Below are 14,500 nucleotides of genomic sequence, written 5' to 3' on the forward strand. Positions count from 1 at the left end.
ACAATCCCATATCCTACGTGCTGCAGTGTTGTAGTGCCATCGAATGCTGCGCTTCTCGGACCTCGTTTGCAAACCGAGGTTGTTGATCTGCACGTTACTTAACAAGCAACCGAACGGAACCTTTTCTCGGCCATATTCCGCTATCTTTCACTGAATTGAATCTGTCATATTCATGATTCAAATCAGCGTAAACGGAATCATCACGAAGATGCGATTGGTCGTCGGAAGCTTTTACGTAGACCGGACCGGAGCTGACGTGCATGAGGATCCATAAGGAAGTGTCCGATTGCTCCGCTTGGCGGCGTTCGGTAACGGAGCCGGACTGAAGATCCCGGCCGATCTGACACAATACGAAATTTATCTTGAGCCGAGCAAAGGCCTCCCAACCGGATCGCAAATGTTTGTCATATTAAAGACCTCTGTTCAATGATATTCTCCTTCGATCAGGACAACACTAGCAAACTTTCTCTTTCCCTTTCTTGTACTTCATATCCTTCAACAAAAGTTATCCAAAATGGCAGAGCAAGTCTTTCAGAACTTTGAGACCCTTCAGCTCCATGCTGGGTATGACTCCCCTGGATATTGTCTCGTCAGACTCTAACCCTAGTAGATACACACCGGATCCTCACACGAGGTCCACTGCCGTTCCCATCTATGCGACATCTGTCAGTCTTGCCCAAACCTAAACTCTGATAGACCCAGCATCTGACTCTTACCTAGAGCTACACTTTCAACGACTCTGCTCATGGCGCGCGCCTCTTTGGTCTCAAGGAGCTCGGCAACATCTACAGTCGTCTCATGAACGTGAGTAACCCGAATAATCCCTAACTTAATGAACTGACTTATCATATCACCTCAGCCTACTGTTGATGTTTTCGAGAAGCGAATTGCTGCTCTAGAAGGCGGCATTGCCGCTGCTGCCACTTCCTCTGGTCAAGCTGCTCAGTTCCTCACCATCGCCACTCTCGCCAAGGCTGGTGATAACATTGTGGCCAGCTCGCATCTGTACGGTGGCACATACAACCAGCTTAACGTGCTGCTCCCCCGGTTTGGCATCAAGACCAAGTTTGTGCGAAGCGGAAAGCTTGAGGACTATTCTGCTGCTATTGATGACCAAACTCGTGCTATTTATGTCGAGAGCATGAGCAACCCCGATTACGTCGTGTCTGACTTTGAAGGCATCGCCAAGATCGCTCATGAGCACGGTATCCCCCTCGTCGTAAGTTGGTCGTTCATGTCTAGTTGAGTAGAGCTGACTGGACTAAGGTCGACAACACTCTTGGTGCAGGTGGCTATTATATCCGTCCTATTGAGCATGGCGCCGACATCGTTGTCCATTCTGCGACCAAGTGGATTGGTGGACATGGTACTACAATTGGTGGAGTGATTGTTGACAGCGGCCGCTTCAACTGGAACAAGCACTCAGACCGCTTCCCTGAGATGGTTGAACCCTCACCCTCGTATCACGGCCTCAAGTACTGGGAGGCTTTCGGTCCTGCTACCTTCATCACTCGAATCCGCGTTGAGATGCTTCGGGACATTGGCGCGTGCCTCAGCCCTTTCTCCGCACAGCAACTCCTCCTCGGTATCGAGACTCTCGGTCTTCGAGCTGAGCGCCATGCGCAAAACACAGAAAAGTTGGCCAAGTACTTTGAGTCCAGTCCCAATGTGAGCTGGGTTCTCTGGCCAGGTTCTGAGTCTCATCCGACATACTCCCAGGCCAAGAAGTATCTCACACGAGGATTTGGCGCTATGCTGAGTATCGGAGTCAAGGGAGATGCTTCAGCTGGAAGCAAGGTCGTGGATGGTCTCAAGCTCGTGTCTAACCTTGCCAACGTGGGTGATGCTAAGAGTCTTGCTATTCACCCTTGGTCTACAACACATGAACAGTTGTCCGAGGATGAGAGGCTCGCTTCTGGTGTGACGGAGGATATGATTCGTATCTCTGTTGGAATTGAGCATGTTGATGATATCATTGCCGATTTTGAGCAATCTTTCCAGAAGGCATATGGATCTTAGCGTCGTGGTGGTCTTGGTGGACTTTGCACTCAGATAGGTAGAAAAGTGGCGGAAAGGGTTGCTATATATACACGTTTCAATGCGATTAGATGTCGTCGGGGCAATTCGTATCTACGATCATAAACTGTTCGATTGCCATGATGTCACCAGCATGTCTCGCAATTGATAGATACTCAGTCAGATTCTATTTGATACTATCATCTTCCAGATAAACATTGACAATAACGAGCCAGACTCTAGATGGCATGATACGAGATTACGCACAATCGGAGATAGCCTTCGGTGGGAAAGATCGTCATATCTTGACGTTATCTCTACGGAGCACCGACAATCAACATCTTTACTAAAGCATCTCCTTACGAGCTGGCTGTCTGAAGGTCTAATAAATAAATGGCTGTCTCGCACTTCATTCACTCTAGAGCTCTAGCTGCCCATTTCTTTTATCATGATACAAGATTACCAATGTGTGAGTCTCCAGAGTTCTCTCATCTTCACCTCTAGGTCTCTTCAGTTGTTCAATATACTTTTCAACCGGTATGCTTAGTGGTCTCTCGGGCCTTCGCACATCCATGAGAAACGAATTGAGTCCAAATCAAACGACAACATAACGGATGCCTTGCGCAGCTCACAAAAAAGGCTGGTAGTCGACGGCAGAGTCCACTACTACAAGATTGGCAAGTGCCGGTAATGCATACCGGACACCTACATGCATGATTACGATCTGCGGCATTGGGACTTTGGCTGGATACGTCCGAGAACCGAAGATGGACTTCTTACGGACGGTGACCGGAGCTCCACTATGAACTTCCGCCGAGGACCGAAGACACCGACCTACAACCAATCGGAGAAAGACTTTGTGACTCTCCACTATCAGCTGCACGCCAACCCACTGAAGCATAAGCTTCCGGGATTTTGTAACTTAGCAGATGAAATGACACCAACAGTTTACTTTACATTGCGACCGGATAAATGCAAGAGTGAGATCCTTCCGGTATGGATTGCAGAAAATGAATCTCAAGCTATGTGTTTGCGGCCGCTATACACATATCGGGTCATGGTTTCGGAGGACCTGAAAGGCTCCGAGGTGGCGCTGTAAGTTAGTGCATCCTCCACTGAGAGTATCAAAGACAATGCACCCCAGATTCACAAGCCGCGAGACAATGTAGCACTATAACAGAGGCACGATGAGAAGACCAACAGTGATTATCGCAATCAAGAACTAACAGCAATATTCTCGTTGATCTCTCGTTTCTTTTTGTATTCACAATCACAACCATGGGCGGCGATGTCTCAAACAGGACATGGGTCTTCAAAAAGTCTCCCTCGAGCCTACCAGAGCCAGGCGTCCATACCGCTTTCGAGGATCGACCCTTGAGCCTAGTCGCACCACCTGGAGGTCTCGTCATCAAGTCCCTCACAGCTGGTCTCGATCCCCATCAGAGAGATCGCATGCGAGGAGCTGGCAACGTCGACTACGTACCTGGCTATGAAGTCAACGAGCCCATCACAAACTTCTCAATTGCCAAAGTCATCCACTCAGACAACGATGCTTTTGAGGAGGGCAGCTTAATCGCGGGTAGTCTTCCTATCGCTGAGTACGGAATTGTCCCTAAAGAGCTCATTGATGCTAGAGCTATGGCATCACCGCTTGTTTGGAAAGTCTCAAACGATTACAACCTTGATGTCAAGCATTACGTTGGTACTCTTGGTCTGGCTGGCATGACTGCTTGGAACTCCTTCTACGGCCTCGTCAAGCCTGTCAAGGGTGAGACAATCTGGGTTAACGCTGCATCAAGCTCTGTTGGAGAAGTTGTCGTTCAACTGGCCAAGATCGAGGGCATGAAAGTTATTGCCAGTGTGAGTTCTGACGACAAGCTTGACTACGTCGTCAACGAGCTTGGTGCAGATGTCGGCTTCAATTACCGAAAGGAACCAGTTGGCAAGGCTCTCAAACGTCTTGCACCAGATGGACTAGACGTTGTTTTTGAGAATGTCGGCGGTGATCATTTCCAAGCTGCCATCGAGAACATGAAGTGGTTCGGCCGCATCATCAGCTGTGGAACAGTAAGTCTCACCTCCAATTAGCCGGCTCAACTCGCTCACATTATCTAGGCATCTCAGTACAACAAGCCTGTCGAAGAGCAGTATGGAGTCACCAACCTATCAGAGATCTTCCGCCGTCGCATCAAGATCCAGGGCTTCATCTTCTGGGATGACAACATCTACACTGACAACATTGAGAGCTTCAAGGCTACTATGCCAAAGTGGGTTTCAGAGGGGAAGATCAAGTCTCGCTATACTCAGTTTGAAGGCATTGAGCAGGCTGACAAGGCGTTCTTGTCCATGTTCACTGGTGGAAGCCATGGTAAGACAGTGCTCAAGATAAGCGACGCTTAAATGTGAGCGAGTACTGGGATGAAAGGACGAGGGCAATGGTTAAATATGGGTGTATATTCATGAATGAAAAAGTAAAATATGTCTTTCTCCAATCTTGTCGCTAGAGAACGGTTGTAGATGTTCATTCCCAAGGGTGGATGTTCATCTTGACTCCATTGCCATCCCGATACTTATCCAGCGCCTTGTTCACCGCATCCACATCTAAACCTGTAATAATCTCAAAGCTACTCGGATGAAGGTTCCCCTCCTTATACCAACAAGGAACCTCTTCCCAGAATCTCGTAGTCAGCTCCGGGTGGATCGGGGATACCCCAAACACAAGCCGCCTCTCATATCCGGCAGCTTTGGGTCCTATTCGACCAGCGTCAAAGTCTCCGTCTGGTCGTCTGAGAGTGATCAAGGTTCCCTTTGTCTGGTTTGATAGTGCTGCGATACCAAGTTCTTGACCCAGGCCAGGATTGACCGTGTCAACAGCGTAGATTAACTCATCTCCAGCGATGGCTCGGATCTGGTCCAGCACATCAGGAGCTCTTCGGTCGATAACATGGGTAGCTCCAATGGCCTTGAGCTTTTCTTCGTTCTGGCCACCAGCGACGGCGATGATTTGACCTATTCTTGCCAACTTTGCAAGTTCGACAACGGCTCGTCCCGTGTTAGAGCCACCTCCAATGACGAGAAGGCTGATGTTAGAATAGTCAAATGACTTGGCCTCAGATGTGAAAGGGGCTGGAATGCTAAGACCGGAGGGAGTAAATAGGGCGATAAAGGCAGCCAAAACTATAACAGGAATTGTTGATGCCTCATCGTCGTTCAGCCCACTGCCAGCAACTCTGCCTACGAACCTCGCATCAACGAGGGCATATTGCTGAGCGGCGTTGAAGTCATTGTTGAAGCCCCCCTCAGCATACGTGTGACCAAATACATGCTCTCCAAGTGTGAACTTGGCCGAGTGCTCTCCGGTTCCGACAGTTACTACCTCGCCGACAATATCGCTAGCAATGACATATGGCATGCTGGTGACGAAGAGGCCATCATCGCGGGTTCTCTGGTCATGAGGATTTACTAAGGTTCATTCAGTCTCGAGTCTTCTCCGTAGGTAAACGTGTTCTTGAAACTTACGGCCCGCAACGAGGACCTTGACCAGTAGCTGGTTCTTACCAGGCTCTGGAATTGTCCGGTGCCCCAAGGTTAGTGGCTTACCCACCTCCTCAAGTAAAAGAGCTTTTTGAGACATTGTTGTTCGCGCTTTTGAATCCGTTGAATGAAGGTGGGGATAGAAGCAGAGGAAAAGTGTGAATTTATACAAGAATAACATCGCTCCCATTAGTGGCTTACTCTGTCACGCCATGGTGACCAGGAAGCTTTATCAGATTTATCCTCTTACTAATTCGCAAACCATCTCACAGCCGACACACGTTCTAGAAAGTTTTGATGCCCTGTTCCGTCAAAGGCGCGAGTGCTAGATCCGTATATCCAGGCCACGTATACTTTCCGTCTTGATTGGTAAGCGTGTAAGGGCATCAAAACAGACTTCGATTGGCACTCATTTTAGTAAGCAGTCCCGGAGACCACGCTGCGGGATCCGTCGCACGGGATGTTCACTAATCACATACACGCATATTATGAGCTTTCATACACCGGTTCTTCACTGGCTCTTCACCGACTCCGACTTGTGACAAAATGATACGAAGTTAAAGTGGGTGCGGTAAAGCTACTCTATTCCTGGGTATGGCGGAACCTATAGATCTGCTAACAGCTCGAGATAAACAATAATATAATCCATCTACAGCTTTAGCACTAGCTAACAAGATGCTACAGGTTCCTTGTAAGAATAAATGCAAGAGTAGTCGACAAAAGCAGTGTGAAGCAAAGTGTCATATTCCGCAACGCGTTTGCTACGATATCTCTCGTGGCTTGTTGCATGTTATCCTGGAACTGACCGCTTCCTTTATTACCATTCGGAAATGGAACATCTGGAGTGGGCCTCTCAAGAAATTTGCAAAGGGGCTCCCTATCTATGTTAGACGCGGCTTGACGGTAAATTATATAGTAAACTCACCATCCATCTTCGACGGTCCAATCCAGGAAGGGCCTTTCGTCCTTGGTTAATCTGCTTTCGAGATCCTTATAGTGGTTTTTAAACGTTTCTTTGCCGAATTTTTCGAAGTCGCCTTTATAGTATTCTTTCATCACAAGTTCAAAATTCCACCAGAGCCAGCAGATACTCGTATCAAACCAGCTAAGCACCCACATAGGCCAGCTAAACACCTCGAGACACGTCTTCTTCATACTGCTATACCAGTCATCTACATGTCGGCGTCGGTTGATAATGACCTTGGCATTGGGGTAGTAGGTTAAAAGCTCATGGCCGAAGACATTAGCGGGCCCATCGGTGACCGCTTCACAGTTTCCAAGAACAGAGTCAAAGTCGATTGACTCTCTGAAATTGGGATTTCTGAGCTTCCGACGCATTAGGGGAACCCAGAATGCGCAGTCTTCGCGCTGGTGTGACGTAATGACGAACCCATGGTATACGTCACTATATCCGAGGATCCTCAGGGCAGAGCGTAGTGAATCTGTGCCGCTTCGTGAGAGGCCGAGACACAGAACCTGCATCTGTTTGCCATTGTCGCGAAACCGATTAGGTGGGTTCAATGGATAAATAAACTTCTCCATGGTAGATGCGTTGCGGGAGATAATACATTAAGCTCCAGACTTGAAATTGCCAATACGCTGTATTTATACCGCGTGATTGGTAGTCAGGGTCAGTTCTTTGATTTGCCTCATTCAGTATAGGGATCGGCTATGGACTATGATGTCATACTGTACGTTCAGGCGAAATTGAACAGCGCTAGCGCTAACGCGCCACTACTATGAGTTATAACCATTAAAACCATATCGATATGGCCGGGAACTCTCTTCTTCATCTAGCAGAGATCTTGCAGATGTCAGAGAGTATAGCTGTATTACATAAATTAGCGGGGTTTCTCTGTTTGACACTCTAAAAGCTCATTGGGCCATCCATCATGCCAAGCCTTCTGCCTAACGGGCTATATCACGAGATTAAATATAATCTGACATATAATAACCCTACGGCGCAGTGTGGTTATTTGTAACATGGCACAAATCTGCAAAAGAATCATCCGATCTCAAGCTAACACTGACGATTGAAATACTATTTTGCTACACCTCCTAGGGTTACTTGCTATGTTGCTGGACGAACTTGATCTTCCGCTAGACGACGTCGTAGTCGTCGATCGGTTGGCTATTGCCGACTATGACCAGTCTAACATCCTGCCCCAAGACGAGGCCACTTTGAAGAGATTGTATGACTGGCTCAGACCAACCAGGTATGAAGGAGATGGTAGTGAGCTGAAGAAGCATAGTAGCTGTCATTTGAAGGGCACTAGCCAGTGGCTCCTCGATTCTCCCATATTTCAACAATGGCATAATGGCCGCAATGATGGTATTCTGTGGATTCGGGGTGTTCCCGGCACGGGCAAATCGGTCCTTGCCTCAACACTGATCCATTGCCTCTCATCCGAAGATTGCCCAGTTCTGTACTTTTTCTTTCGTCACACCATCCGATCCAACCATCGCCCCGAGTCTGCCCTCCGCGACTGGCTCGCTCAGATCCTACCCCTTAGTCCTCCTCTACAACTGGCCATAAGGAATCTGATCTCTCAGCCCATCTGTCTCGACTTTGTTGACGATCTGTCCTTGGTTGAGCTGTGGCATCTCGTTCGACTTGCCCTGAAAAGCATGCCCAGGGCCTACTGCGTTGTCGATGCCCTGGATGAGATGGACGGTAATGCCTTGGAAGGTTTCTTGCAGTTTATTGATCAATTGGGCAACATGCACCCTGATAGAATCAAACTCATAATTACAAGCCGTCCTATTTCGACGATTGGGAAGATGGTGCGAAACTTGAAGCTTTTGGACATTCGTCTAGATAAGAAAGCTATCGATCCCGATATATCTACCTATCTTGAACATCGACTCGATGCCTCCAAGCTATTGCCTGAGACCAGAGTTTCAATCAAGAAAACAGTTTTCAAGAAGGCCGATGGGTTGTTTCTATATGCCAAGTTGGCCATGGACCAAATTTCTGAGCTACAAACCGAATCTGAGGCGGAAATACTGGAGAGCATTGGAAGAATGCCCATCAGCCTATCAGACATGTATAGAAATCTCTTCAGTGAGCATATGGACCGTACCGGACTCCCAGAAGGACTGCAAATGCTCGTCTTGCAACTTGTCACTCATGCTACTCGACCATTGCGTCTTCTTGAGATATCCGACTGTATCAGAGAAACCCAGCCCCAATATGGTCGAGACACCGGAATTATCAAGAACTATGTTCGGACTTGTTGTGGACCATTACTGGAAGTCCTTCCTGACGAAACTGTTCGCGTCGTTCATCATTCTTTGACTGAGTATCTCTTCGGACTTGACCGATCTCCGGATGATAACGAGATCCCCGTGTTTGAGCCTGGCCCGACACACGATCTTCTCGCAAACCTCTGCGTGTCATATCTTAGCTCAGGCCATTTAGACAAGATCAAGTTTCAGGATTACGGCCGCGTCATCGAGATTATTATGTCAACGAACCAAGATTTACCGCCTTTTTTGAACTACGCGATGCAAAACTGGTATATTCACACCAACGAAGCTGCTAAGCGAGACTTTGCGCAGGAAGAAACAAACAACAGAATCCTTTCAATGCTCATGATTCCAAAACATGTAAAGCTACTAGCTACCCTGGCAGAGAAACCTTGTTGGGAAAATGGCTTCCAAAGGCACCGTGATCTGGAAGCTCCCCTTGAAACAGAGGTTTTGATGTTCGGCATAAAGCTAGGGTTGACTAGTTTTATTGACAGTCTACTTGGATTTTGTGGTGAGGAAGCACTCAAGTTTCATGGATACTTAGAGACTTACCCTCCATTACACCAGGCGGTGGATGACGGAAATCTAGACATTGTCCGTTTACTCGTTAGGCATGGCGCCAAACTGGACGAACACGACAGTAGGGGATGCACACCACTTCACAGGGCGTTAAGTGGATGTTCCAGAACAAATGGCAACCTACGTTCCGCTATCATCGATTGTCTATTGGAAGCTGGCGCCGATCCGTGGAAGACGCAGGAGGAGAGAAAGAGAGCACCTCGCTTGAGGTTACCCATTCAGGAGGCCTTCCTAGTCGACGATAGCACAGTTTCTCAGCTGTTTCTACCATCCATCAAGACTCAAAAGCAGGCCAACAAGGCTTTGAGTTGGGTTATCAATGGCTTCAAGGACCTGAGATTGATGAGGTCGATCTTGGAACTTGGCCTGGCAGGCATCAACGATCATGCTGATTCTCCAACGGCTTTGTTCCAGGCGTGCAAGCAGGTCGATCCCATGATGGTCTCTATACTATTGGAAGCCGGTGCAGACCCAAACATCTGCCAACTGCGCCCAAAGCCGAGACTTCTAGCTGAGAGCATAAAGCAGGGCAGAGCGCTTAGTGGTTCTCGGGATGAAATGGGGGGACCCAACGTTCTACACGCATTGGCAGCGCCTTACTGTGCATCGAATGATCCATACAGCAGCTACAAGCGAGCTTCAGCCTTTCCTAACAAATATCCACCTGATGATGAAGCTATCCGAGAGTGTTTCCATTTAGTCATCAATGCAGGTGCTGATGTCAACCATATCGACAGCGCAGAGAATACGCCACTTCATCTAGCGGAAATCCCTCTCATGGCACAACTTCTTCTTGAGACTGGAGCGGACATCACTGCGATCAACTGGTGTAACGATACGCCGCTTCACGCCTCCCAAGATATTGATATCATGAAGATAATACTCAGCAAGACGGATGTCGACACCAGGGATCGAGAGAGCAAAACAATGTTTTACCGGTTACTAGAGAGAACATGTGCCAGAGGACCCAAGGCAGTCTCATCGTTAGAGGGTGCTATGCAGCTTCTTGATCTCGGGGTCGATGCTCGTAGTGTCGACGATGACGGCAACACTGCATTGCACTATTTAGCCTCCACAGAAAAAGGGTTTGCTAGTCCTGAAGGGATCCAACTTCTTAAGAGATTAATGCAAGACGGATTAGATCCAAACTTGTACAATACAAAGGGCGAAGCTGCTGTTCACAGGCTGTCTATGCAGGATGAATCCTCCAGCACTGTGTCGCCTCCGTGTTTGAGGAGATTTATTGAGCTTACGAAAGCTGATATCAACGCTGTGGATAGCAAGGGCCAAACACTTCTCTTCAACATCATCGATAGGGTTTATGTCAGCTTGGAAGATTTGGTCAAGGAATTTGCAGTAGAATGCAGATTTTCGCAGGCCGACATGACGAAAAACACAGATACTGAGAAGGGTGAGAGCTTTATTTCTGTCATGGCAGATTTAGGGGCACGATTTGATGTGACGGACAAGCAAGGGCGGACATTACTGCACGCTGCAGTTCGAAACTGTCGCAATGGCAAGGATTTCGATGTTCTACATCGTCTTATCGAGCTTGGAGCTGATCCTCTCCAAACTGATCGCGAAGGAAACACAATATGGCATGAGGCGATGCCAAAATATGCCAACCAGGCCCTCGGATCACCCTCACTAGGGACTCTGCAAAGCATCACAGATTTGGGTATAGATCCTGCAAAACCTAATAACCAAGGAATTACGCCATTTCATCTCTTCTGCGAGTACAAGCAGCCGGCTTCAAAAACCATCTTATTTGAGTATCTGCTGCAACAGGTTGGAGATGTCAACATGAGAGACAACAATGGAGTTACTGCACTTCACATCGGGTCGACTTACTCTACTGATTTCACAAGGAGGCTTCTAGAGCTCGGTGCTGATGCAACACTGGTTACCAAGGAGGGGATGAATGTCTTTCATCTCGCATCCCGAGGTCGACAGAGCAACACCATTGGTCTTCTTCTGGATTGGCTCAGAGAAATAACAGCCAATGAAGAGCTGCAGAACCTACTTAACCTCAAAGACAACTGTGGCCGGGCCCCGCTGTACTACGCTTGCGCCTCTGGTCGCTTTCAGTCCGTTGCGCTTCTCATCAATGCTGGTGCGGTGGTCGAAATGGAGACGTACGAAGGCTCTGCATTGAGTGGTTGTGTTTGTATTGAAGAGGAGACCAATAACTGGCAGGAGTTTCGTTCCCAGACTTGTCCTGATTCTGGTGCCGTGCTTGTTGATAATACAAAACGGCCCAAGTATGCACCAGTCGAGGGACCGCTACTGGAAATTTTGGATCTCATCATTGACAAAGCCGCGACACCAAACTGGCATCTCCTTGATATGGCCATCTCTGAGGCTGTTAAGATGGCTACGGCTGAGAATCTATATCCCGTTGAGAAACACCGGCTCTCCTATCACCCAAACCATGATTACACCATAGAGTGTCTCGTACAAGCACGAAAGGCTTGGGGTGTTGGAGGCGAGATGCCTTGCGTGCCCGAGGTACAGAAGTGCTTACAACGACGAGAAAAGATATTCAAGGAAGACTTTGTCGAAAAGAAATGCGAATGCGGCAAATGCTACAAGTTTCCGTGGCACGTAAGCAGCCTTAAGGAATGGAAGTGCTATGACGCTATTCTCAACTACATCAACGAAGTTTCTCCCAAACCTGAAGACTTGCAACCCGTTCTCGTCGACTTCGCAAAAGATGGCATGGCGAGGCTTCTTGATACTTTGCTTACACCAGAAACAATTCTCAGCCTTGGGAGGACGGAGTATCAGAGCATATCTTCACTGATGCGTGCTGCATGTGAATCCACAGAGCCTAACATGCCAGTGATCAGGCTTTTAGTATCAAAGGGTCTCGAAATCGGTGAAAGGAAGCCACCAGAATACGACTTTCTTCATGTTCTGACCCGAGGGGGGGAACATCCCTGGTGGCATACAGGCGAGGCACTTCCCTACCTGATCGGGCAAGGCGTGTACCTGGAAAGCAGAGACGCAGGCGGACTCACGCCACTGATGGCCAGTTTGTGCAACATCGAGAAACCTGTGTGGACTCCTAAGGCTACGGAGATGCTTCTACGGGCTGGTGCAGATCCCAATAGCGTGGACTATGAAGGCAAATCTTGTCTTGCACGCGTTATTGATAATAAGACAATCTTCGAGATGCTGATTTACCATGGAGCTATCGTCGACCCTTCCCTACTCACTTCCGCGATTCTCTCCAAAGATGTTGGTATGGTAGAGATGCTACTCTCTTCTGGTGCAGATGCAAATGTCTGCAGACCATCAAGCCCGCCTTGTCCAGACGAAAGGAGATGGAGAATGTATTACAAAGTGGACATTCCTGCCTCTTTTCGCGAGATACACCCTCTCGACATGGTGATTAGCGAGATCGATAGTGAGACTGCGAGCGAGATTGACTGTGAGGCGTATATCCGCATGGTCGAAATACTGCTCAAGTTTGGCGCTAATCCAAATGCTCCCTTCCATCACACAACAGTGGCGCATAAGACACTGAGAAATGCCAAGTTCAGTCTTCATGTGCTGAATAAAAGTAGCGCCAACCCCAATTTTACTCACAGCGTCCGAAGGAAATACTTGGACCTCATTCTCCAGCATCCGACCCTTGACGTCGATCTGAGGGACACTGCAGGTGTTCCATTACTTCATGTTGCTTTCGAGAAAGCTGATGCAAAGTCAGCTCGAACACTGATCGACAGAGGCGCTGACTTATACGCAAGAGATGATTTTGATAGGAATATCTTCCATATAGGATCTACCCTCCTTTCCAAGAAGGAGCTATTCGACTACATTATAGCTCGCGCACCAGAGCTTTTAGATCAGGTCGATAAATGCGGCAGATCACCACTACACCATGCGCTGGACGATAGAAATGAATTTGGATATCTGAGCAGCCTCGAAAAAGTCGAAGAATTTGTCCAAATGCTCATAGCTGCAGGAGACGACATTTGTGTAAAGGATGAAAATCGCAATACACCACTGCATCTTCTTTTGCAGAGGGAATGGAAACTACTCGTGGATGATCGTGGTGGTGAGGTTTGGCAAGGGTCTGTATACCCAACAATGGAGTTGCTTCTCTCGAAAGGCGCAGACATCAACGCACGAAACAAAATGGGCGAGACACCTATCTTCTCTTTCTTCCGCAAGGGCGATCTCTACGTTGACATGCCCAGAACCGATTCCAACAAGGGAATCCTGGCTCCGTTCAGGTACACCTCTAAGTCTGAGAGACAAGCCATGGAAGAAAGACGACCAGTGCTATGGGCGCTCTTCGAAAAGGCCGGTGTAGACTGGACTGCTATTAACGCAAATGGTCAGTCTCTACTTCATCTTGTGGCCAGTTACCGATGTCAAGGAAGTTGCTTCACGAGACTGGAAAGGTTCAAGCTTTTGATGGGTAAAGGGCTAGATCCTTTAGTGGAGGATTGGGAGCATCGGACAGCATTGGATATTGCGGCAGCGAATGGGGCTCTTGAGATTATGGAGTTGTTTAAATCAGAGTAGAGGTGATTTTCTAATGCGATAACTGAGTTAAGAGACAATTGTTCCTCTTTTTTATAGGACCCTTTCTGGCTCATGACTGTCTTCAACTCACAGTATGCTGTTGATAATGGCTCGGGTATATACGGGAAGGTGGGAGAGCGGCTACGCAAACACTAAGAATCTGACCTAAGACCTTGACAAATAAGCACAGGTTTTCTACAAATGGCTTTAGAGGTTACGCAGTCGTTAGGGTTATCAGCCCATATCAACCTAAAAGGTCAGTCGTCCCTCCACAGGCGGAGTAAATAATTTCCGGCTACTGCTTGCTGTTCAAACTTTAAACCTTAAAGAGCCAATTGTCTTTAGATCTAAATCTCATAGGGATAAGTTTGGTCTGACCTACCCCAGTTCTTTAGGGGAAAATTACCTGTTTTGTATAAATAAACGGCAATGCCGGTTCAGCTGGTGTGGGTTTGATCTGCCAAAGCGTCAAAGCCTCTCCGATCTAGGCTGCTAGGTCATCGACGAAAACCGCGCCCTGCCAAGACTCGAAGATCTTCATGGACACACGCTGGGAATTGGGGATATCTTCACATCGTCGGTC

The 14,500-nt window shown here is 48.0% G+C and overlaps 5 protein-coding genes across 5 annotated transcripts; 3 read left to right on the forward strand and 2 right to left on the reverse strand.

Moving 5' to 3' along the window:
• Window positions 1-514: 514 nt before the first annotated feature.
• FMAN_03674 (putative O-acetylhomoserine (thiol)-lyase) lies at window positions 515-2,019 on the forward strand (the record flags this gene model as incomplete). Its single annotated transcript, XM_041824443.1, has 5 exons — window positions 515-564; window positions 611-665; window positions 721-804; window positions 860-1,219; window positions 1,267-2,019. 5 exons carry the CDS (start codon window positions 515-517, stop codon window positions 2,017-2,019), a joined length of 1,302 nt encoding a protein of 433 aa, XP_041689923.1.
• Window positions 2,020-3,294: 1,275 nt separating this feature from the next.
• Window positions 3,295-4,416, forward strand: FMAN_03673 (putative reductase RED1; the record flags this gene model as incomplete). The annotated part of the gene is made up of 2 exons (XM_041824444.1): window positions 3,295-4,083; window positions 4,132-4,416. 2 exons carry the CDS (start codon window positions 3,295-3,297, stop codon window positions 4,414-4,416), a joined length of 1,074 nt encoding a protein of 357 aa, XP_041689924.1.
• A 121-nt stretch (window positions 4,417-4,537) lies between these two features.
• FMAN_03672 (uncharacterized protein) lies at window positions 4,538-5,650 on the reverse strand (the record flags this gene model as incomplete). Its single annotated transcript, XM_041824446.1, has 2 exons — window positions 4,538-5,478; window positions 5,536-5,650. The coding sequence occupies 2 exons, from the start codon at window positions 5,648-5,650 to the stop codon at window positions 4,538-4,540; spliced, it is 1,056 nt and encodes a 351-aa protein (XP_041689925.1).
• Window positions 5,651-6,228: 578 nt separating this feature from the next.
• On the reverse strand, window positions 6,229-7,092 carry FMAN_03671 (uncharacterized protein; the record flags this gene model as incomplete). Its single annotated transcript, XM_041824447.1, has 2 exons — window positions 6,229-6,427; window positions 6,476-7,092. The coding sequence occupies 2 exons, from the start codon at window positions 7,090-7,092 to the stop codon at window positions 6,229-6,231; spliced, it is 816 nt and encodes a 271-aa protein (XP_041689926.1).
• Window positions 7,093-7,623: 531 nt separating this feature from the next.
• FMAN_03670 (uncharacterized protein) lies at window positions 7,624-13,917 on the forward strand (the record flags this gene model as incomplete). The annotated part of the gene is made up of 1 exon (XM_041824448.1): window positions 7,624-13,917. One exon carries the CDS (start codon window positions 7,624-7,626, stop codon window positions 13,915-13,917), a length of 6,294 nt encoding a protein of 2,097 aa, XP_041689927.1.
• Window positions 13,918-14,500: the final 583 nt, after the last annotated feature.

This window comes from Fusarium mangiferae (assembly GCF_900044065.1).
Source record: "Fusarium mangiferae strain MRC7560 genome assembly, contig: FMAN_scaffold017, whole genome shotgun sequence".
Lineage (NCBI taxonomy): Eukaryota > Fungi > Ascomycota > Sordariomycetes > Hypocreales > Nectriaceae > Fusarium > Fusarium mangiferae.